This window comes from Channa argus, chromosome 16 (assembly GCF_033026475.1).
Source record: "Channa argus isolate prfri chromosome 16, Channa argus male v1.0, whole genome shotgun sequence".
NCBI classification, from domain to species: Eukaryota; Metazoa; Chordata; class Actinopteri; order Anabantiformes; family Channidae; genus Channa; species Channa argus.
Genome location: NC_090212.1, coordinates 15244995 through 15269833, shown reverse-complemented (window position 1 = coordinate 15269833; position 24839 = coordinate 15244995). Strand labels below are relative to the sequence as shown.

Genomic DNA, 24839 nt, shown 5'->3' with positions numbered 1-24839 from the left:
GCGGGGGTGTTGAGGTCTGTACATCATATGCGCTCTTTACTCATTGTATACGGTAGTGTTACACCCAAAATGTTCTGTACCTTCTCATTACCTGTATTACGGTAAACACCTTTTAGGGATGAGAAGAAGAAAACTGTTGTCACGTTATGACTGACCGTGTCGGATGGACAGAGCCGACAAAGCTGTTCTTTTGCTAAATAAACGTTTCATCGTACACGAACGAACCAACAAAACGAGGTATTTATTACCACAATTTCATGTTGATCGCAAGTTAACACATAAAAATAACTGTCAATATGATACTTACCAATTACTCCACTTTATTCACCAAGAGGGCACAGGTACAGACCATCCAACAGGAAGTGGAAGGGTTCTAAAAATCCTGCTTTATAAAATGGGGAAGCTGGGTTACACTACTGGGGACGCTGATGTGTCCTGTGCTGGATAAAGATGCCCTGCACTATAATCCTGCCAGACATGGACCCAGCCTATACCACTGAAATGCTGCCTCAGTTATCACCACTGACATGAGCATCAAATGATCCCATTGTCTTCTGGTCCTAAGATGTTAACTCACCGATTCAGCCAGTTATTACACAATCCCAGGATGCCCGAACAACATCTCACCGCTCCTGGATCTTCTCTGGACTTAACTCAATGTCCTTTCATTTTTGATTCACAGCCCTCATCATTTCCCACAAAATGTGCCAGGGTAGCTCACGCCATCTCCCTGCTCACTGGCAGGACTCAGTTGTGGGGAACAGCTGAGCGTGAATGGAACTCACCAGATTGTTCTACTTTCAGAAGTTTCTCTCAGAAGCCCAGCATAGTTTTTCACCTGCTGTTGCCAGCTGAGGAGGCCTCACGAGGTTCGTTCCACATTACAGAGGTAATGATTTGTAACTGAGTATGCAAAAAATGTAGAACATATGCAGCCAACATATGGAATAAATCTACTAATTATGCTGGATTTTTACTAAGGTTTATCAGATTGTCTCCAAGACAAGCTTCCTGTCCTGGTGCTCCCAAAAGTTTTGAATGACCTCATTAATTTTAAACACTTAGCATGACACAAAAAAGTTCTTCTACAATTTTCATCTTGAATTTTGCCTATTATGCCATAGTTACCCATGGACAGCACCTTTTGACAAGGCTTGGTGGCTTCTGTAGTGAACACTGGATGGCATTCATTTTGTTGTTTTTGCTGCTGTGTCCACTGGTTCCATGCCATATTTGCCTTGTAATGTCTAGACCCTCAGCATCTGTGTAAACTAGCAGGTTGTTGTCCAAATAAATGTTTTTCTCTTCCTCCTTGTCAGTCTTCTTCTATTACATAACATCTGTCATTATATGAAGGCAGAAACACGTAGAGCCTTCATGGTCCCACTCTCCTGCCTTGACTAAGGTAAAGACACCTGTATTGTGTAGTGAAATCAAAAAGCTCTAATAATAATCAGAGCTTTTTCAGACAGTGTCTGAGTGAAGGTGATTCAGCTCATTTTTGACAAAGTGCTTTATGGAGTTGCTGGGATAACCGGGACATATTCAAGGTCTGTGCAAACAGCCTCCAAACAGTTTGGAAATGTAGACAGTGAAGTCAAAATTTTTGCTCCTTCTGATTGGTGGTTTTATTTTGAACTCTAATTTAATATCTTAACACCATCAGTGTGTTGAGTCAGAAGAGGTTGTGGCAGAAAGGGCATCTGGTGTTGGGTGTTCTGACAGTAAGGATGGCGATGAAGACAAATACAGCAATTTATTTGTTTGAGTTTTTTTCAGCCACTTATTCTGCCAAGCTTGATTCCTCGTCCTGTGTTCACCAGTCTGAGCAGTCCCCCAGTGAGCCTGAGAGAATACTCCCTCCCAATGGCAGCACAACACATTGTGGTTCCAGTCTGAAGTTACTGAACTCTTGACATCTTATCAAGTGACACAGACTCCCAGAGCAGCAGGCCTTGTGCTTATCTACTGTTCTTACACCAGATGCCTTTCCTGCCACAACCCTCCCATTTTTGTCCAGGCTTGGGACCTGCACCAAAGTTGCCCTTGGTGGCTGGGTGGGGCCACACCTGGTGGGGTAAGATTCAAACCCACTCCCTTCTCCATCCCAATGCTCTACCACTGAACCACCGGGCCCCCTGTCAAGGCCATACTTGATTAAGTTAAATATAGAATGCAGTGAATATGGATTTTGTTATTAGTGGGCCTATAAAGTGTGTTCCAAGGTTTCCTGAATCAGTTGAATATAAAAAGCAATGTAGTTTATAGGCGATATATTTCTAACACATAATGCACAGCATACAGAAGAGCTTAGGCAGGTTCCTTTAAGGCAACTAAAATATATGCTGATGTTTCAAATTGGTGAAAAGCAGTTTAAAACAACTGACATGTAATGACACTATAGAATATTAAACTCATGATCCCACACTGTTGGCAAAGCTCATGATAATCAGCAGGTATCCTACTGAATAATTCGATATTTACTGTATATATATCAATAAACATCATGAAGTGAGTTCTGTATTTGTTTTTTCCTAATTCAGTGGCTCATGTCTATCTGAAAGCAAACTGTCACAGGAACTTGCTGCAACCTTAAATTTCCTATCATTGCAACCCCCCCGGTTTCCACTATATTAGTCACACCTCAACATGTAAACAGCAATCGACCATATTTTTCCATGTAAATTTTAATGCATCTTGAAAAAATTATCAAAATCCAAGCTAACTGGCCTACTAACATTTTCCAATTAGCTTTAATCACAAAGTACAATCGAGGCAAAAGACAGTGTTGTTAATTTTGCAGATGGTAGAAACTAAAGTAAGATGAAAGCACATTCAAACCTTGTAGAAGCTAAAGACCTAAAACATCATCCCATATTTCATGTTCACTTCTCTGACACTTTTATGAAAACAAACAATTAAATGTAAATCCAACTGCAGCATGGGTGGCTGAAATTCAGAAAAAAATCTGAGTGAGTGAATTGAGTCCATTTTTGGGTCCTCCCACCATGACCTCTTTATATGACCAGGTCTGGTCTATAATATATTCAATGAATTGTTTTAAAGTGACATGATAATAAACTCTGTTTATATACAGTTATCTACAGGGTAAATCTGACCAATGGTCGTCTCTAATTTGAAATCCCTAAGTGGCCTCTCGTTTTGCTTTAACTCAAATTATATTAGTCTTTATTTGCCATTAGAATATTTTTAGAATTTTGGCTACACATCCACCTACAGATTAAATGTTGCATGTAGAATTGTGGGTTTTAAGCCTTGTTTAATCCAGGAGGTACATTTTTTTTTTAAATGTCATTGCAGGAGGAAAGAGTCCTGCTACCCCTGCACATGTCTAATGCCTCACTAGTAATTGTATCTGTTCATTGTTGCTGCATTAATCCTGTTACCCTTGTGTCTAAGTGTCTATGACTATCCCTTCAACTTTTTCCTGTGGAGTTCAACAGACCCCCTCTAGTCAGCATCTCGTTCACTCTTGGTATCAGATTGTCTTTAAAGTCCCACAGTCGGGTGTCCACATAGAGCTGCTCCAGCTCCCCTTGTATCGGGGCTCTGGTTGGGCAGTGAATGATATGACAGACCTCTGGTGGGACCTTGACCTTTTCTCCAGACATCTTAAGCACATCATGTACTGAGGTCTGCTCCACAAACCTGTGACATACATAAACATTCCCACATAGTCAGTCATACATTGACCCAATACATTTATTACAATGTCAATTATTTGAAGTTTGCTCAACATGGAAAAAAAAAGTTCACCTGCTGCTTTGAACTGAACTAAACTAACAGCTAGTTCAATATTAGTAAAACCAACTCAGTTAACTGAACTTTAAAAACAAAGACTTAACTCAATATGTTAAGTTGATTAAATTATTTAGTCACAGTCAGTCAAAATATTTTTCTTGCTTTATACATTTTGTCAGCAATCAGTTCTTCACGTGAAGAACTCCTAGCTGGAGCTGCTGAAGTCATTTTTTTACCAAAATTAGCACAAAGGCAACATCCAAGGCTGCTGGTAGTGTGTCTGGTAGTGACTAAATTAATTTGTTTCATATTTTCAAAATATTAAATATACTTTAAATATGTAAAGATAGTTAGCATTATGAAAGTTTTCTTCAAACTACTGAATAGTTTAGACTTAACAGTGCGTGCTGGGAAGTCTGTTACTTTGTTTTTACTGTAAAACATCATTCTCTCTGTTCCAAGTTCCATATTTATCAGCATTATTGACTGAGCCTCGAGGACAGAAGCTAATATTCCTCCTGAGACATCATTAAATGGTATAAGAAGTCCTCATACCGTGGCTGAACTATCATCTTGTAAGGGTGAAACGACTTTCTATCAGGCTCCTCCCTGTAGATGCGCTCCAGAATATTGTTGCCTGGGACCCCTTTCCAGGTGGGCAGGGGGCTTTTTTTACTTTGCTCAAAGGGTTTCTTGGGAAAGACATGACTCTCAATCAGGAACACTCCTGCCTGCATGACATGGATTCCAGTTTGGTGGGCATAAAAATTTGTAAAGAAAAGAAAAGAAAGTCAAAACATGATAGATGCATTCAGGTGAAATTTGTAAATGCACACACACAATGACCTACATTTGGATGTTGCTGTTGGAGCATGTCCATCAGGCTCATCAGGTTGTTGTGTTGGTATGGCATTATTATCTCATCTATGTCATTCAGCAGGACATAGCGCGACCGATCCATGGATCTGTAAATGCACTCATTGAGTGTAGTCAGCTGGCCAAAGTAGTGCAAATCCCCTCCGTACTGTGAGAAGAGCCAGCCAGAAGACGGCCTCAGATACTGATCAATGGGCCAAGGAATCACCTCCAAGAAGCCCCCGTGATTGTAGCTCCGCAATAGGCGGTCGAGGTCCGGACCACTGCTGGTGTTATAGACCACCACCCTGTTCACACCCAGCAACCTGGAGCAAGATGAGGCAAAGATTAAAATGCATTACATTGATTTTGCCTTGCTTTGTTTTTCGCCATGCAGCTTACATGGAAACTACACCGGATACAGGGATACAGGGCTAAAAGCACGATCAGTGGCACTGTACAAGTTTCCTTTTTTTAATAAAACAAGGCAGTGCTACAGAAGCAAAGGCTTTTCCTTTTTCAAGATAACAAAATGTTTAAATTTATATACATCATGACGCTTCATTATAATTCTTTGGATGAAAGGCCATAGCTCTAACTTAAAGGAAAACAGCTAGTATGACCAAAAAAAAGTGTTGAGCCAGGTTTGACTAGTAACTAGAGTGCTGTAGTGGTGCTTTTAGATCAAATCTGTTACTTTTGGATAGCAGGCAAATTTTCTTTTGTTTTTGTTTTTTTTTATGATAAAGTAATCAAACCTTCTTCTGGCTGTAACCTGATACTTCATCATATGAGAACATCGTTGAGCTTTCTGGGTAACAGAAAAACAACACAGTACACGTCAAACACGTCTTTCTATTGTTAATTCTTTAAGCTTTGAATTACTTTCCTGTTGCTGCCTTACAGTATATTAACCTTGTAAAGTTCTGACATCCGCATCTATGTGAACTAGCATGTTGTAATCCAAATAAAATAATTTGAAAATGATCTCTTCCTTCTTATGAGTCTTCTTCTACAAAAAACAATTCAACTTTTTCCCCATTGATTAATTTCATTTTTTTAAACTTTGTGGTGTTGCTGTTCTGACCTGTAAATCTCCAGAGTTTGTGCAAACTGAAGCACGTTGTTGTATTTGTCAAACAGTGTGGAAATGCAGACTGTGAAGTTAAAGTGAATCTTATTCTCCACTTTCATATTTTTGTTTCTTATCGGGAGCCAACTGTGGTTCAATGCCTTCACACCATAGGGCTGAGTCAGCAGAGTGACATGTGTAGCATCACAGTTAGAAGGAACTTGACACATGACATCTGTAGTGTCAAAGGGAAAACCAAAGTGGTCTGAGTGAGGTAAAATTGTTGTTGGAGTTGTAGTGGATAAGTGGCCTTCACAGCAGAAAACACAGTGAAGGGTTTGGATGGCGTCTCTTTTAAATATGCCGATGATCCGTATACTGAACCCATTCACTCTCTGGTCCGTGTAGGCCGATACCAGAAAATGATCTGTGTTGATGAGAGGGGTGATGGTCTGCTCAGACACCTGATAGGGACAAGTCTTTTGAGCCCCATGTGGCTTTGGAATCGACCAATTAGTCCCAGGTGATCTCACAAAGCTGATGAAGATGAAGATGAAGATGACGACAATAATGAAGAGCAGGAAGATCTTCCCTTTGTATGGTTGACTCTTGTGCATCCTGGCCAAGATGAGACAGACTGCCAACCTGAGACAGAATTAGAAATCACAGTAAGAACGAGACGAGGTGTGAATGTGATGTATTTAAAATGCACACACCTCTCTGAGTTCCTCTGGATGAACATAAGGGTTAAACCTCTGTCCTGTGCAGCACTTTACATGAACATATGTTCAATCTAATGTAAACCACTGCAGCACTGAAATTGTTGGACTCTTTCTAGACACAAAACCACATTGCTGCTCACAAATGCTCCCCTCTGCCCTTAGCCTAGCTTCCACTACTCTTTCCCACAACTTCACTGTGTCTCATCAGCTTTATTCTTCTGTAGTTGCCACAGCTCTACAAATCTCCTTTGTTCTTAAAAATAGGCACCAGTACACTTCTCCTCCAGTCTTCAGGCATCCTCTCACTCTCCAAGATCTTGTTAAACAAGCTAGTCAGAAACTCAACTGCCACCTCTCCAAGACACTTCCATACCTTCACGGGTATGTCATCAGGACCAACTGTCTTTCCACTCTTCATCCTATTCAACGTCCTCCTCACTACACTCTTACTAATCTTTGCTACTTCCTGCTCCACAACAGTCTCCTCTTCTACACTTTATTCTCTTTCATTTTCCTCATTCATTAACTCTTCACAGTTCTCCTTCCATCTTCCCATCACACTCCTGGCACCTGTCAATACATTTCCATCCTTATATATATTAACCCTAATCATCCTAATCACTGCTGCACTTCCTTCCCATCTCTATCTCTCTGCCTCGCCACCCTGTGTTTTAGGTGGAAAGCCCTTCCTGACACAACCCTTTACATTTATCCACTGCGACTGGCACAAGAAGACACTGGCTTGTGCCCCCTTATGGTTACCTTGTTTTGTTTCTAGTGTGATGGATGGAAGAATTATTATGGAGAAATATCCAAATATACACAGACACACACTCACACAATGTAAATTAGAGGGTTAAAGAAAATATGCTTATTGCTAGCATGATGATGTATTTGTATGCACTTTATGCATTTAATGCAAAGTGAGTTGAGGGAAACTGATATCCATTCATGTCCAGTGCTGGCACGTAAATCTGACTATAATATTCTTTCTTAAAAGCAGGTTACATTCTGCTACTAATGTCACAACCTTCACTCTATATTTGGCACCCTGCTGTAAATGTTGAACTTTCTTTTGCAATAGGTGTAATTAACCAGAGACTGCTCTGGTAGCTCTTAGGGCATTGCTTAATTGTACTATAGTGCAATGCCAACTTCTAACTTGTTTTACCACATTTTTGGATGATGTTTGTATGATAACATTTACCGGTAACACCCCAGTGCCAAAATTGTGTTTGGCTGTAAAAAGTGGAGAACTGGTCCTGTAAAAAAAAGTTACTCTTACTCTACACAGAATTCAAGATACAGTTTCCAGTCAACAGGAAACAAAAGCTAAAATAGTACAAAGCACTGGATTTTCTACCACTCTGCTGCCATTCTCTTCTTATTACAAACAGAAAATGTCTGTTACAACAGCTACAAATAAATTCTACTGCGCCATAGTTTCATGGGTATATATCAGATTATCAGATATACTTTTACTTCATTTATTTGATTAATGTACAAATAAAAAGAAAATTAGTAAAATCAGCTCACATACTTTGTCCTTCCCCACATTATTCAAACCACCAGTGTTAATAATGTGGCTGAACAGTGTTTATCATGCTGAATTGTCTCCACTGAGAAGGAATTTCTATCAGTCTTCAACACAGTTTAGGCTTAAACCTGGCATAGACCTCTGTTATCCAAAAATCAGTAAAATATCAGACAGACACCCCACTCTACATGATGTCACGTTACCTCATTTCGTAGCACTATTTTTTGTGAAGTTGATAATAACAATGGCCTATACCACTGATGAATGATGCAATCCAGGAAAAAAACTGATAGAATTTCACTGTGAGAATGTAAAGTTATTGTCTTAATGGGGATTGATGAAAATGTGATTAATAATAAATGTCCTTTAAGAAAAGAGAACAACACTTGGAAATCTCCCACTTTACTCTGGCCAGTTTGGTTTAAATCCCATCTTCTGCCTCATTCCCTGCACTAGTACAACAGTGATCTAGCATTTCAGTGTGATGGCTCACTTTCCATGTCTTTGTGCAGATGTAACAGGAAGTTGTTTAGTACATTTACTCAATACTTTAATACGAATAAAGTTTTACTTTATATTAAAAGCCAAACAACTTAAAAAAACAAAATAGGAGGCAGTGTTAAAGACTATCTTATCTATAACTTCAGTTTGGCTGACAGTAAGCCAATGAATGCAAAGTGCTACGTCCTTTTACATGGAACTAATACGTTAAATGTAGCAATGCTACTTCCTCCATCACAGTCATACACAGCTGTAGCATAGCTTGTAAAGCGGGCTGAACTGGTTGATCATCGCGCGTGTGTCCCCTGACTACAGACCCAACAACCCCTTCAGTTAGCAGCAAACATTCAGATTGATATGAGCTGTACAAAAACAGTAAGACACTACTATTATCCTCCAACACCACATCTGATGAAAATGTGTAACTTACCACAAACACAAGAATATTCTCCTCCTGATGCAGAGCTGAGGAACAACATGTAAAATTTACAAGCGCTCACATGCTCATTGTCCGTCAGGTGTCGGGTCCCCTCACACTCATACCAGTGTTAACAGGTGATCACATCCAAGGCGTTGCCAGCTTTGTCTCTTTCCAGGGTGGAGCAAAACATGCTCGGAGAAAAAAAATGAGTTTTGAATTGGGATAATTTACAAATGTTCTAGAGTAAAAGTATAAGTACCCACTGCACTTCTACTTAAGTAAATAAGTAAGTACATGATTTATATTTTACTTTAAGTATTAAATGTAAAAGTACTTTATTTTTTCTCTGTGCTTTTCTGTTGACCAGTGCTGCTTCTTGTTTGGTGGGGGTCCTTAACAAATTATTCATTCATTGTCACCTCAGTTTTTTTTTTTATTTCAGTTCCGAAAAATAGCCGTCAAATTATGTAACACCAACAGAACCAGTACAATTACCTTTTAAACACGGGTGGATCTAGAACTTTTTCATTGCGGTAGCCAGACTGGGGCACGATTGTCAATTAGGGTGGTACATTTGGAAAATGATTTAAGATGTTTTAATATGGAATTTAAAGGATAATTTAGATTTTTGTTTTATTTTAAATTTTTAATTTTAATTTAGATTAAAAAATATATATATTGCCCACAATAATCATAGGTAGTTCACCAGCTAAAATAAAAGGGAGGAATTGCATCATATGGTGCTACATTTTTTAAACAGTAGAATCACCAGTTTGGGAATAAAGAAATACACCCACTGGAATAGTGGCTCTGGCTGATGTATTTTTAATACATGGGCACAAGCGAACAAGTGAGTGCAGGCTGACAACCAAAGTACTTTAGTTTGTGAGTGGTGATTGTGGACAAACATTATGGTAAAACATGTACATTATTTAAAAAAATAAGGGTCAGAAATCACTGTTGCAGAGAAGGTGGATTTTAACCACTAATGTGTACAGTTAATTAACCCGTAATGATACATCAGCATTTTTCAAAACATATTTTTATATTATAACCATCAGGTGCTTTTAATGTTGTGGCCGATTACTAGACTATATAGAAGGGGCAGCTTCTATATAGACTTAAAATTAAATTAAATTCTATAAAACTTTAAAATTAATGCTGATGATGTGGATGAACTGAACCCCTAACAGCCGATTCCCTCCCCCAGCTGTGCAGTGCTGGTCCAAGCCCGGTAGAAATTGGGGAGGGTTGCGCCAGGAAGGGCATCCGGCGTAAAAACTGTGCCAAATCAACATGCGGACCATGATCCGCTGTGGCGACCCTGAACTCACGGGATAAAGCCGAAAGGACAAAAAAAACAAAAAAAAACGCTTTATTTTTTGTACGACCCTGTAGTGAAGAGTAGATTTCACACAATACAGGGTGGAATCTGATGTGAATTGTTGCTGCAGCTGAGTAAACGGATCCCAGGGAAAACCACCTTGCACACAAAACCCGAATGGAAACAAGACAGATTATAAGAAACTAAAATATCTACCACAAAACCTAAATCACTGACCGTAAGACCCGACTAACACAACAATTAAGGAGACTAAAACGAGCAGACTAATACAGCACAAACATTTAAACCAGATTGAACACAAGACTAAGAGGAGTAATTAAACAGAAACAACACACAGTCTTAACTAAAGGACAAGGAACAAAGCCTACCAGAAATACACACAGAAAAACAACTAGGAGACAGGACGAACACAAAGCAAACCTCAGACCAACAGGCGTTGATCCAGAATGCAAGAGTCAGGTTTACCAAGAGTTCAGAACATTAACTGTGTTAGACGACAAATTAAACTACAAGCATGTGGCAGGTAAATGAGGGGAAGACTGCGCTTAAAACGTGAGGAGAACAGGTGCAAACAATGAGGGATAACGAGGGTAAAGCTAAGGAACAGAACTAGGCACAGGAAGTGGGGAGAAGCGGCTACAAAATAAAAGTCCAAAGGGAGGAAGTGCACTGGGACCATGACACTAATATTCAGTATAAAGTGCATCCAGAAAGTATTCACTGCAACTTTTTCCACATTTTATTATGTTACAGCCTTATTTCTAAATGGATCAAAATCATTATTTTTGTTCTACAAACAATACTCCATAATGACAATGTGAAAGAAGTTTGTTTGAAATCTTTGCAAATGTATTAAAAATAGAAAAACGAACAAAATCACTTGTACTTAAGTATCCATGGCCTTTGCCATGACACTCAAAATTGAGCTCTGGTGCATTCTGTTTCCACTTAAGTTAAATGTTTGTACTACTTCATTGGAGTCCACCTGTGGGAAATTCGGTTGATTGAACATGATTTGGAAAAGCATACACCTACAGTATATAAGGTCCCACGGTTAACAGTGCATGTCAGAGCACAAACTGAGCCATGAAGTCCAAGGAATTGTCTGTAGACCTCAGAGACAGGATTGTAATCAGGGCACAGATATGGGAATTGGTACAGAAACATTTCTGCAGCATTAAAGGTCTCAATGAGCACAGTGGCCTTCATGATCCTTAAGTGGCTTCGCACCGATGCTCCCCATCCAACCTGATGGAGCTTGAGAGGTACTGCAAAGAAAAATGGGAGAAACCGGAAAAAAACAGTCATACTCAAAAAGACTTAAGGCTGTCATTGGTGCTAAAGGTGGTTCAACAAAGCAAAGGCGGTGAATACTTATGTACATAGGGTTTTTATTTAGTTATTTATCTTTTAAAATAAATTTGCAAAGATTTCAAAAAATCTTCTTTCACGTTGTCATTATGGGGTATTGTTTGTAGAAATCTGAGTGAAATAATAAATTTGACCTATTTTGAAATAAGGCTGTAACATAATAAAATATGATGCACTGTACACCACATGCAAAAACAAAGCAAAAAACTCCATAACAACAATGTGAAAATTTGCAGATTGAGTTTGTGTGTGCAAATATGAATTATTCACAGGTTCAACAAAAACCACAAAACTTTCACACATTTGACTTAAAAATATTTACCAAATGTTTGTATGTGCTAAACTCAACAGGTCACAGGTCACAAGATAATATCAATAATATCAATTGTTCTACTCTTTATGTCAGAAGATTTACAATAATCCCTTTTTAAAAAAATTTACACAGAAGTTGACTGTTGCAGTTCAGATGCAGTTCTGCTTTTTTTTCTAAGTATTCAGACGTTCCTAAACTTACTGTACATCAAAAACCAGTCAGAACTGCTTTATTTGTCCAGTACACACCAAATAATCCACACACCAGTTTGTGGGGTTGTGCGTTTCCTCCACCACTCCAACTTTTACATACACCTCGACAACAAAAGCAATTAGAAAACATAAATAAAGAAACATCTACACTATCTAAAAACCACGAGTAAAACACCATAACCGTGTTTCATTTGTTTTGTTTTCATGTTTTATTCAGTCCTTTAATTTCCCATACTTCTCAATCAGCCACTGACCTTTAAGCCAGTAAAAATGTTGACACACACAGCTCTCCTGCTTAGTAAGTGAAAAAACAAACCTCCTACAACACTTTATACAGGACTATTATCTTTAGAGTGTGCAATAGTATTGATTGTGCAGATACGTACAATGTGTACAATGATATAAAGCACAATATTACACTTATTGTAACATCTGTCTCTCCTTTGTGTCGTTTTCATTGTCATCCTGATATTTACACCTTTTACATATATATATGTATATTTTAATTTAAGTGGTGACAATCACTATCTGTGTTTGTGGTAACAGCAGTAATAAAAACAGATTTTTATAATTCATCCACATTTTTTGTAGTGTCTATGACTATCCCTTCAGCTTTTTCCTGTGGATTTCAACAGACCCCCTCTCGTCAGCATCTCGTTCACTCTTGGTATAAGATTGTCTTTAAAGTCCCACAGTCGGGTGTCCACGTAGAGCTGCTCCAGTGGACACTGTCTCGGGGTGCTGATTGGGCAGTGAATGATATGACAGACCTCTGGTGGGACCTTGACCTTTTCTCCAGACATCTTAAGCACATCATGTACTGAGGTCTGCTCCACAAACCTGTGACATACATAAACATTCCCACATAGTCAGTCATACATTGACCCAATACATTTATTACAATGTCAATTATTTGAAGTTTGCTCAACACGGAAACAAAAGTTCACCTGCTGCTTTAAACTGAACTAAACTAACAGCTAGTTCAATATTAGTAAAACCAACTCAGTTAACTGAACTTTAAAAACAAAGACTTAAATCAATATGTTTAGTTGATTCAATTATTTAGTCACAGTCAGTCAAAATATTTTTCTTTCTTTATACATTTTGTCAACAATCACTTCTTCACGTGAAGAACTCCTTGCTGCAGCTGCTGAAGTCATTTTTTTTTACCAAAATTAGCACAAAGGCAACATCCAAGGCTGCTGGTAGTGTGTCTGGTAGTGCCTAAAATAATTTGTTTCATATTTTCAAAATATTAAATATACTTTAAATATGTAAAAATAGTTAGCATTATGAAAGTTTTCTTCAAACTACTGAATAGTTTAGAGTTAACAGTGCATGCTGGGAAGTCTGTTACTTTGTTTTTACTGTAAAACATCATTTACTGAGTTGAGTGAACTCTTGTCAGTTCATTCATTCAACTCATCATTTTGAAAGGGTCCTTTCATTCCACTAAATTATTCCAGAATATCTCTGTTCCAAGTTCCATATTTATCGGCATTATTGACTGAGCCTCGAGGACAGAAGCTAATATTCCTCCTGAGACATCATTAAATGGTATAAGAAGTCCTCATACCGTGGCTGAACTATCATCTTGTAAGGGTGAAACGACTTTCTATCAGGCTCCTCCCTGTAGATGTGCTCCAGAATATTGTAGCCTGGGACCCCTTTCCAGGTGGGCAGGGGGCTTTTTTTACTTTGCTCAAAGGGTTTCTTGGGGAAGACATGATTCTCAATCAGGAACACTCCTGCCTGCATGACATGGATTCCAGTTTGGTGGGCATAAAAATTTGTGAAGAAAAGAAAAGAAAGTCAAAACATGACAGATGCATTCAGGCGAAATGTGTAAATGCACACACACAATGACCTACATTTGGATGTTGCTGTTGGAGCATGTCCATCAGGCTCATCAGGTTGTTGTGTTGGTATGGCATTATTATCTCATCTATGTCATTCAGCAGGACATAGCGTGACCGATCCATGGATCTGTAAATGCACTCATTGAGTGTAGTCAGCTGGCCAAAGTAGTGCAAATCCCCTCCGTACTGTGAGAAGAGCCAGCCAGAAGACGGCCTCAGATACTGATCAATGGGCCAAGGAACCACCTCCAAGAAGCCCCCGTGATTGTAGCTCCGCAATAGGCGGTCGAGGTCCGGACCACTGCTGGTGTTATAGACCACCACCCTGTTCACACCCAGCAACCTGGAGCAAGATGAGGCAAAGATTAAAATGCATTACATTGATTTTGCCTTGCTTTGTTTTTCGCCATGCAGCTTACATGGAAACTACACCGGATACAGGGATACAGGGCTAAAAGCACGATCAGTGGCACTGTACAAGTTTCCTTTTTTTAATAAAACAAGGCAGTGCTACAGAAGCAAAGGCTTTTCCTTTTTCAAGGATGTTGGATTTGTTATGCCTCAATTCAACAACAAAAAAACCCAAAATGTTTTAATTTATATACATCATGACGCTTCATTATAATTCTTTGGATGAAAGGCCATAGCTCTAACTTAAAGGAAAACAGCTAGTATGACCAAAAAAAAGCTTTGAGCCAGGTTTGACTAGTAACTAGAGTGCTGTAGTGGTGCTTTTAGATCAAATCTGTTACTTTTGGATAGCAGGCAAATTTTCTTTTGTTTTTGTTTTTTTTTATGATAAAGTAATCAAACCTTCTTCTGGCTGTAACCTGATACTTCATCATATGAGAACACCGTTGAGCTTTCTGGGTACTTTTAAACAGAAAAAAAACACAGCACTCATCAAACACGTCTTTCTATTGTTCATTCTTTAAGCTTTGAATTACTTTCCTGTTGCTGTCTTACAGTATATTTACCTTGTAAAGTTCTGACATCCGCATCTATGGTTTGTTCTATGTTTTTGTTGTAATCCAAATAAAATAATTTGAAAATGATCTCTTCCTTCTTATGAGTTCTCTTCATAAAAAAAACAATTCAACTTTTTCGCCATTGATTAATTTCATTTTTTTAAACTTTGTGGTGTTTCTGTGCTGACCTGTAAATCTCCAGAGTTTGTGCAAACTGAAGCACGTTGTTGTATTTGTCAAACAGTGTGGAAATGCAGACTGTGAAGTTAAAGTGAATCTTATTCTCCACTTTCATATTTTTGTTTCTTATCGGGAGCCAACTGTGGTTCAATGCCTTCACACCATCGGGCTGAGTCAGCAGAGTGACATGTGTAGCATCACAGTTAGAAGGAACTTGACACATGACATCTGTAGTGTCAAAGGGAAAACCAAAGTGGTCTGAGTGAGGTAAAATTGTTGTTGGAGTTGTAGTGGATAAGTGGCCTTCACAGCAGAAAACACAGTGAAGGGTTTGGATGGCGTCTCTTTTAAATATGCCGATGATCCGTATACTGAACCCATTCACTCTCTGGTCCGTGTAGGCCGATACCAGAAAATGATCTGTGTTGATGAGAGGGGTGATGGTCTGCTCAGACACCTGATAGGGACAAGTCTTTTGAGCCCCACGTGGCTTTGGAATCGACCAATTAGTCCCAGGTGATCTCACAAAGCTGATGAAGATGAAGATGACGACAATAATGAAGAGCAGGAAGATCTTCCCTTTGTATGGTTGACTCTTGTGCATCCTGTCCAAGATGAGACAGACTGCCAACCTGAGACAGAATTAGAAATCACAGTAAGAACGAGAGGAGGTGTGAATGTGATGTATTTAAAATGCACACACCTCTCTGAGTTCCTCTGGATGAACATAAGGGTTAAACCTCTGTCCTGTGCAGCACTTTACATGAACATATGTTCAATCTAATGTAAACCACTGCAGCACTGAAATTGTTGGACTCTTTCTAGACACAAAACCACATTGCTGCTCACAAATGCTCCCCTCTGCCCTTAGCCTAGCTTCCACTACTCTTTCCCACAACTTCACTGTGTCTCATCAGCTTTATTCTTCTGTAGTTGCCACAGCTCTACAAATCTCCTTTGTTCTTAAAAATAGGCACCAGTACACTTCTCCTCCAGTCTTCAGGCATCCTCTCACTCTCCAAGATCTTGTTAAACAAACTAGTCAGAAACTCTACTGCCACCTCTCCAAGACACTTCCATACCTTCACGGGTATGTCATCAGGACCAACTGTCTTTCCACTCTTCATCCTCTTCAACGTCCTCCTCACTTCTTTGCTACTTCCTGCTCCACAACAGTCTCCTCTTCTACACTTTATTCTCTTTCATTTTCCTCATTCATTAACTCTTCAAAGTTCTCCTTCCATCTCCCCATCACACTCCTGGCACCTGTCAATACATTTCCATCCTTATATTTATTAACCCTAATCATCCTAATCACTGCTGCACTTCCTTCCCATCTCTATCTCTCTGCCTCGCCACCCTGTGTTTTAGGTGGAAAGCCCTTCCTGACACAACCCTTTACATTTATCCACTGGGACTGGCACAAGAAGACACTGGCTTGTGCCCCCTTATGGTTACCTTGTTTTGTTTCTAGTGTGATGGATGGAAGAATTATAATGGAGAAATATCCAAATATACACAGACACACACACACACACACAATGTAAATTAGAGGGTTAAAGAAAATATGCTTATTGCTAGCATGATGATGTATTTGTGTGCACTTTTTGCATTTAATGCAAAGTGAGTTGAGGGAAACTGATATCCATTCTTGTCCAGTGCTGGCACGTAAATCTGACTATAATATTCTTTCTTAAAAGCAGGTTACATTCTGCTACTAATATCACAACTTTCACTCTATACTTGGAACCCTGCTGTAAATTTTGAACTTTCTTTTGCAATAGGTGTAATTAACCAGAGACTGCTCTGGTAGCTCTTAGGGCATTGCTTAATTGTACTATAGTGCAATGCCAACTTCTAACTTGTTTTACCACATCTTTGGATGATGTTTTTATAATAATATTTACCGGTAACACCCCAGTACCAAAAGTGGTGTGGAGAACTGGTCCTGTAAGTAGCACCTTGCCATTAAAAAAGTTACTCTTATACACAGAATTCCAAATACAGTTTCCAGTCAACAGGAACCAAAAAAGCTAAAATAGTACAAAGCACTGGATTTTCTACCACTCTGCTGCCATTCTCTTCTTATTACAAACAGAAAATGTCTGTTACAACAGCTACAAATAAATTCTACTGCGCCATAGTTTCATGGGTATATATCAGACTTTACTTTTATTTCATTTATTTGATCGATTAACGTACAAATTACCAGAATTGGATTTGAAAGACATAATACAGTTCATCCCCCAAACCCACAGGCTACATGTACCCAGCAGTATGTAAAGGAACATTTTCAGCTGGTAAATTGAATCGACAGTTTTCTGTAGTTGGGACAGCTAAACTACAGTACAGATTCTACTAAAGGCCATGCAGAGCAGAGCTGAGGCTCACTGATGTGTTTTAATAGGTTTTTGAGCTGTATAATTACAGAGAAATACTGCAGCCGTAAGCCACAACATTAATACAACCTGATGGTTTTATTGTAAAAATATTACACACTGAATGCCAACGTGTAATTGTGGCTTAACCACCTGTGAGCAGATGAAGTGGGTAAAATCAGCTCACATACCTTGTCCTTCCCATGTCCTTCCCCACATTATTCAAACCACCAGTGTTAATAATGTGGCTGAATGGTGTTTATCATGCGTTGACTTGTTAGGATCATTCATTGTTGTTGCTTTTTGTCTTTTCATTGAATGTTATATAAAAATGTATCTTATAAAACACACGCTTTAATCATTATTACTTATTATTGGTCCATCCCCATGATGAATTGTCTCCAATTGTCATCCAAAAATCTGTTAAATATCAGACTGACACCCCACTCTAATCTAATCCAGGTAGAAGACTGATGGAAATTCTCTGTGTGAATTTAGAGTTATTGTCTTCATGGGGATTGAAGAAAATATGATTAATAATAAATGTCCCTTGAGAAAAGGGAATAACACTTGGAAATCTCCCACTTTACTCTGGCCAGTTTGGTTTAAATCCCATATTCTGCCTCATTGCCTGCACTGGCACAACAGTGATCTAGCATTTCAGTGTGATGGCTCACTTTCCATGTCTTTGTGCAGATGTAACAGGAAGTTGTTTAGTACATTTACTCAATACTTTAATACGAATAAAGTTTTACTTTATATTAAAAGCCAAACAACTTAAAAAAACAAAATAGGAGGCAGTGTTAAAGACTGACTTATCTATAACTCCAGTTTGGCTGACAGTAAGCCAATGAATGCAAAGTGCTACTTCCTTTTACATGGAACTAGTACGTTGAATGTAGCAATGCCAATTCCTCCGGCACAGGCCTACACAGATATATTGTAACGCCAGCTGAACTGGTTGATCATCGCGTGTGTCCCCTGACTACAGACACAATGGAACACACATGGAACTAGTACGTTGAATGTAGCAATGCTACTTCCTCCATCACAGTCATACACAGCTGTAGCATAGCTTGTAAAGCGGGCTGAACTGGTTGATCATCGCGCGTGTGTCCCCTGACTACAGACACAACAACCCCTTCAGTTAGCAGCAAACATTCAGATTGATATGAGCTGTACAAAAACAGTAAGACACTACTATCATCCTCCAACACCACATCTGATGAAAATGTGTAACTTACCACAAACACAAGAATATTCTCCTCCTGATGCAGAGCTGAGGAACAACAGAAAATTTTACAAGCGCTGACATGCTCCCTGTCCATCAGATGTCGGCTCTCCTCACACTCATACCAGGTGACAACATCCAAGGCGTTGCTGTCTTTGTCTCCTTCCAGGGTGGAGCAAAGCATGCTCGGAAAAAATGAGTTTTGAATTTGTATAATTTACAAATGTGCTAGAGTAAAAGTATAAGTACCCACTGCAATTTCTACTTAAGTAAATAAGTAAGTACTTGATTTATATCTTACTTAAAGTATTGAAAGTACTTTTATTTTTTCTCTGTCCTTTTCTGTTGACCAGTGCTCCTTCTTGTTTGGTGGGGGTGGGGGTCCTTAACAAATTATTCATTCATTGTCACCTTAGTTTTATCAGACACTCTGCACCTGGTAGGTTCTTCAATCTCTGCATTAGACCTCTGAAGCTCTGTTAGAGTGACCACAGGTTTCTTGGTCAACATAGCTGATCAAAGATTATCTTGCTTTTATTAGATGGCAACCTGGAACCATCCTAGTGGCTACTGGGCTCCCAATAACATTGAAGGCTTCAGAAGTGCACACCCTGGCTCCAGCATACGACTCTTCACCACTTTGTCCAATCAATTAAATTTCCCACAGGGGGAGTCCAATAAAGTTTTACACACATCTCAAAGATAAAGTAATGTGAAGTTAAAAAAAAAAAAAAAAAAAAAAAGCCAACCTACTTTAGTTTCTGAATGGTGATTGTGGACAAAACATTATGGTCATTATGGTAAAACATGTACATTAATAAACAAAAATAAGGGTCAGAAATCACTTTTGCAGAGAAGGTGGATTTTAACCACTAATGTGAACAGTTAATTAACCTATAATGATACATCAGCATTTTTCAAACCATATTTTTATATTATAGCCATCAGGTGCTATTAATGTTGATTGCTAGACTATATACCCCAACTGAGTAAATTTGCTTAGTAACATAGTTGAAACTTATTTACAGTAGAAAAAAACCCCCAAAACTTTATTTTTTGTCCGTATAGTGAAGGGTATATTTCACACAATACAGGGTGGAATCTGATGTGAATTGTTGCTGCAGCACTGCGCCAAACACTAAGTTTTGTCATTTCAAAAACTGATTATCATGATGACAAGTGAGGAGACTGTGCGAGTGACTGAACTAACAAAAGACTTTATTTGTCAAAGAACAGAAACTGCTCCTATCAGGAGGGTGTGAAGGCAAACATGAAAATGGAAATGCTGAGTAAACGGATCCCAGGGAAAACCACCTTGCACACAAAACCCGAACGGAAACAAGACGGATTATAAAGATATAACTAAAAAGCCTCCCATAAAACCTAAATCACTGACCGTGAAACCCGAGTACCACAAAATTTAAGGAGACTAAAATGAGCGCACTAATACAGAACAGACACAGAAGAGAAACAAACTTTTAAACCAGAATTACACAAGACTAAGGGGAGTAATTAAACAGAAACAACACACAGTCTTAACGAAAGGACAAGGAACAAAGCCTACCAGAAATACACACAGAAAAACAACTAGGAGACAGGACGAACACAAAGCAAACCTCAGACCAACAGGCGTTGATCCAGAATGCAAGAGTCAGGTTTACCAAGAGTTCAGAACATTGACTGTGTGTTAGACGACAAATTAAACTACAAGCATGTGGCAGGTAAATGAGGGGAAGACTGAGCTTAAAACGTGAGGAGAACAGGTGCAAACAATGAGGGATAACGAGGGTAAAGCTAAGGAACAGAACTAGGCACAGGAAGTGGGGAGAAGCGGCTACAAAATAAAAGTCCAAAGGGAGGAAGTGCACTGGGACCATGACACTAATCAGTATACAGTGCATCCAGAAAGTATTCACTGCACTGTTACCTTATTTCTAAATGGATCAAAATCATTATTTTTGTTCTACAAACAATACTCCATAATGACAATGTGAAAGAAATTTGTTTGAAATCTTTGCAAATGTATTAAAAATAGAAAAACGAACACAATCACTTGTGCTTAAGTATCCATGGCCTTTGCCATGACACTCAAAATTGAGCTCTGGTGCATTCTGTTTCCACTTAAGTTAAATGTTTGTACTACTTCATTGGAGTCCACCTGTGGGAAATTCAGTTGATTGAACATGATTTAGAAAAGCATACACCTACAGTATATAAGGTCCCACGGTTAACAGTGTATGTCAGAGCACAAACTGAGCCATGAAGTCCAAGGAATTGTCTGTAGACCTCAGAGACAGGATTGTAATCAGGGGACAGATATGGGAATTGGTACAGAAACATTTCTGCAGCATTAAAGGTCCCAATGAGCACAGTGGCCTTCATGATCCTTAAGTGGCTTCGCACCGATGCTCCCCATCCAACCTGATGGAGCTTGAGAGGTACTGCAAAGAAAAATGGGAGAAACCGGAAAAAAACAGTCATACTCAAAAAGACTTAGGCTGTCATTGGTGCTAAAGGTGGTTCAACAAAGCAAAGGCGGTGAATACTTATGTACATGGGTTTTTTTATTTAATTATTTATCTTTTAAAATAAATTTGCAAAGATTTTAAACAATCTTCTTTCACGTTGTCATTATAGGGTATTGTTTGTAGAAATCTGAGTGAAATAATGAATTTGACCCATTTTTAAATAAGGCTGTAACATAACAAAATATGATGCACTACTCAACTAGTCACATGTCCAGACAGTCAAACAGGAACAGGGCCGTTCCAAATCCGTTCCGTTTTAAAACATTTTTCAAGGTCTTTCAAGATAGTATCAATTGTTCTACTCTTTATGTCAGAAGATTTACAATAATGCCTTTTTTAGAATTAGTTACTACACAGAAGTTGAATGTAGCAGTTCAGATGCAGTTCTGCTATTTTTCTAAGTATTCAGACGTTCCTAAACTTACTGTACATCAAAAACCAGTCAGAACTGCTTTATTTATCTGGTAGACCCCAAATAATCCACACACCAGGTGAAGAATACTTCAATTTGTGGGGGTGTGCGTTTCCTCCACCACTCCAACTTTTACATACACCTCGACAACAAAAGCAATTAGAAAACATAAATAAAGAAACATCTACACTATCTAAAAACCACGAGTAAAACACCATAACCGTGTTTCATTTGTTTTGTTTTCATGTTTTATTCAGTCCTTTAATTTCCCATACTTCTCAATCAGCCACTGACCTTTAAGCCAGTAAAAATGTTGACACACACAGCTCTCCTGCTTAGTAAGTGAAAAAACAAACCTCCTACAACACTTTATACAGGACTATTATCTTTAGAGTGTGCAATAGTATTGATTGTGCAGATATGTACAATGTGTACAATGATATAAAGCACAAGCTCCTTTGTGTCGTTTTCATTGTCATCCTGATATTTACACCTTTTACACACACACACACACACACACACACATATATATATATATATATATATATATATATACTATCCTGTGTTATCCTGTGAGCTAGGGGTCACTACAACGGATCATTGTCCACATGTTGATTTGGCACAGTTTTTACACCGGATGCCCTTCCTGACGCAACCCTCACCAATTTCTACCGGGCTTGGACCAGTACTGCACAGCTGGGGAGGGGAATGGGCTGTTAGGGGTTCAGTTCATCCACATCATCAGCATTAATTTTAAAGTTTTTTAAAAGAGTAAACGTGTTCCACCAGCAGATGTCACCAAAGAGCAACATTAACCTCAGGCTGTTGCTGCACCTTCCTCATGACAGTAGCATTTAAAAACAGCTATGTACTAGTGAATAACTGCTACAGAACATAAGGTATACAGTTGATGTACACAAACATATACAAATACACTGATCAACCACTTACACTTAATACCACCTGATAATCTAAATTTAACTGTGTGTGGTGTAGCCACATAGACTGTGCTTTATTTGGTTGGAGCAGTCATGCTGACCCCTGTCCACAGCATTAACACCACCAGGTGGTATTAAGGTTGTGGCTGATCACTGAAGGCATGTGCACTGTACAATGTGTACGTATATATAAATACACAAGTGCATCAACTGGGAATCATTGATTGTTAGATCAACCTTTCCTTCATTCTTTTAAGTCACCGATAATTTCTCCACAGAATTTTCTAACAAGGCTATAAGGACACAAGCATGGCTGGATAAACCTATTAGGGAGCAGTGCGGCTCACAGCAGACTATAAATGTCAGCTTCATTATTTGCCCAGAGACCAACCAGTAGTTGAGCTGGAACATTACCTGGCTCTCTATTTTTTTTTTTCCACGTTAGTTTGTGGCAATGCCATTAAGCATAACTTTATTTATAATGTGCCGACTGTGAGCAGGAAACGCATTAAAATAACAAGGTCTGAAAGCTGCATTCTGAAAGAGGACTTATCCACCGGACAGGTCCATATCAATAGGCAATAATGCAGAATTCGCTGAATTTAAGCTCCAAATGAAGGACTGACAAAAGCTGAGAGTGAGTGACGTTAGTGGCTCTGCGAGGCTGTACTCTGTACTCTCTCACAATACCAGAGTTAACAAGCTGATGATAAGCAAGTATGCTTACCATCTTTTAAAGTAGTATGTTTGCATGCAAGGACAGCTAAGCCTGAAGGGAATGTCCTTAGCTTTGCTGGTATTTGGACAGTTGGTCAGTTGGACAGTGAATGTGTTTGCTACATTTCACTGCAATCTATCAAATAGATTTTTCAGTCTGGACCAAAGTACTGGAGCATCTGACAGATTGTCATCATGCTACTACAGTTTATGTCTGAAAGCTACTGACACTCAGTGAACCTTTTTAAACCTTTAAATGTCTTCGGTTAGTTGGTAATTCATCCCTAGACACAAATAATACACTAGTCCCCTAAAAAGATTTTTATATAAAATATACAGTACCTGAGCAGGCTGACATTGTGTTTTTCACATAAACAAAATCTAATCAAACTAAGGGGATTTTTCAGGCTTTTTTGCTATGTCTACAATCCCGGTATGAGCAGAAGATCTCAGGAGTGGGCTGATTTCTCTCATATCATTACTTCTAAACGATTCAGCACTTTTGAAAACACTAATCCAAACCCCCTATCGACACACAGGGCCCTGCTCATCTAAACCAAACTAACCTCCTACTGCAGATCTTCAAACGAGCGGCCTAGTCAGCAGAGACCCCGAAGTCTCCCATCCTCCCAACTGTGGAAACACCCGACCCATATATGTAAATCAGTTCAAGTGCAGACTGACTTTCCAATGAGAAGTGTTTTTTTTCTATCCAGAACTCAACTGGTAGAAAATGTCTTGATTGATTTTACATGAACAGTTTTAATTTTGGAAATGTATTATCATGTCTTTAATCGTCCCCCATTAAACACCACGTTTCCCTGCACAATAACAGCTGACCTATGTCTCCACCTGCTGTAAGAAAGCTATGCAGACAGCAAACTGCACACATTCAGAAGAGAATGGTGATTAGTGAGAACATCCGGTCAGTTTAGTTTTAACTGCACTGTACGAAGAGCACGTGAATCAATAAATTATGCCTGCAATGTTCGTCCAGATGGTGGCATTGAGAGATTAAGATGCATACTGCTAAAATTGTTTCTGGTGAGATATGTCCAGCTATCATATTTCCTTTCTATTTCTGCCAGCTGTATCTTGCCATAAAAGAACTGAAACAACATGGACACCTCTATTAATGTTTTTAAATCATCACTTAAACACGAGAAGCATTTTTCTCACATCCTCGTTACAGTTCTTCCGGGTACACCAGATAGGAAAGATGCCACAAGTGATTAAAGACTTTGGCACTGACCTTGTCGATTATCTCAATTTACAGGACTAGGTGGCTATAAATAGCAGCCAGCTGGAGATTTCCCCAGGGGAGTCATAGATGGGGGCTTGACACTCGTATTGTGTTGGAGGAATGAAGCAAAATAGATTCCAATTATAGCATACAAACGAAACAGTTTGTAAAGGCCTCGTATGTCACCTTTAAGCTATTAATAACAATAACATTTGTGTTGCTTCATCCCTTTTGATGGTGTGAGCCTTTTTACTTGGTGATATTGCAGTTCTAA

The 24839-nt window shown here is 38.9% G+C and overlaps 2 protein-coding genes across 4 annotated transcripts in view; both read right to left on the bottom strand.

Annotated features, from left to right (window-relative positions):
* Positions 1–9036, bottom strand: part of LOC137100939 (uncharacterized) — a 29449-nt gene extending 20413 nt beyond the window's left edge. Inside the window, exons 1-5 of one of the 2 annotated variants that reach the window (XR_010910967.1) lie at positions 8880–9036; positions 5705–6334; positions 4613–4943; positions 4318–4493; positions 3360–3669 (exon numbers count right to left, since the gene is read on the bottom strand). Coding sequence is in view for 1 of the 2 variants with exons in the window: in XM_067478636.1 (XP_067334737.1) it covers positions 3438–3669; positions 4318–4493; positions 4613–4943; positions 5705–6306 (1341 nt within the window). In the remaining variant the exon portion in view is untranslated. Of the gene's footprint in view, positions 1–2669; positions 3670–4317; positions 4494–4612; positions 4944–5704; positions 6335–8879 lie in introns of those variants that run through there. The other variant, XM_067478636.1, reaches the window with a different exon arrangement.
* Positions 9037–11888: 2852 nt separating this feature from the next.
* LOC137100938 (uncharacterized) lies at positions 11889–18895 on the bottom strand. Of its 2 annotated transcripts, XM_067478635.1 has the most exons (6): positions 18741–18826; positions 16201–16384; positions 15127–15750; positions 13983–14313; positions 13688–13863; positions 11889–12951 (listed from the first exon to the last, which is right to left on the bottom strand). In XM_067478635.1, exons 3-6 carry the CDS (start codon positions 15720–15722, stop codon positions 12720–12722), a joined length of 1335 nt encoding a protein of 444 aa, XP_067334736.1. In that variant the 5' UTR covers positions 15723–15750; positions 16201–16384; positions 18741–18826; the 3' UTR covers positions 11889–12719. The 2 variants fall into 2 exon arrangements, with proteins under 2 accessions (XP_067334736.1, XP_067334735.1); XM_067478634.1 differs by lacking the exon at positions 16201–16384 and having other exon boundaries at positions 18741–18895.
* Positions 18896–24839: the final 5944 nt, after the last annotated feature.

What these genes read in the sequence shown, in the direction of transcription:
- LOC137100938 (XM_067478634.1), bottom strand. Translation starts at nt 18,811, where the DNA reads ATGTCAGCGCTTGTAAAATTTTCTGTTGTTCCTCAGCTCTGCATCAGG. An exon ending in CAAACTCTGGAGATTTACAG is followed by an intron (nt 14,314 to 15,126) that starts GTCAGCACAGAA and finishes ATCTTGCTCCAG; the next exon opens with GTTGCTGGGTGTGAACAGGG. An exon ending in AAGATGATAGTTCAGCCACG is followed by an intron (nt 12,952 to 13,687) that starts GTATGAGGACTT and finishes TGTATGTCACAG; the next exon opens with GTTTGTGGAGCAGACCTCAG.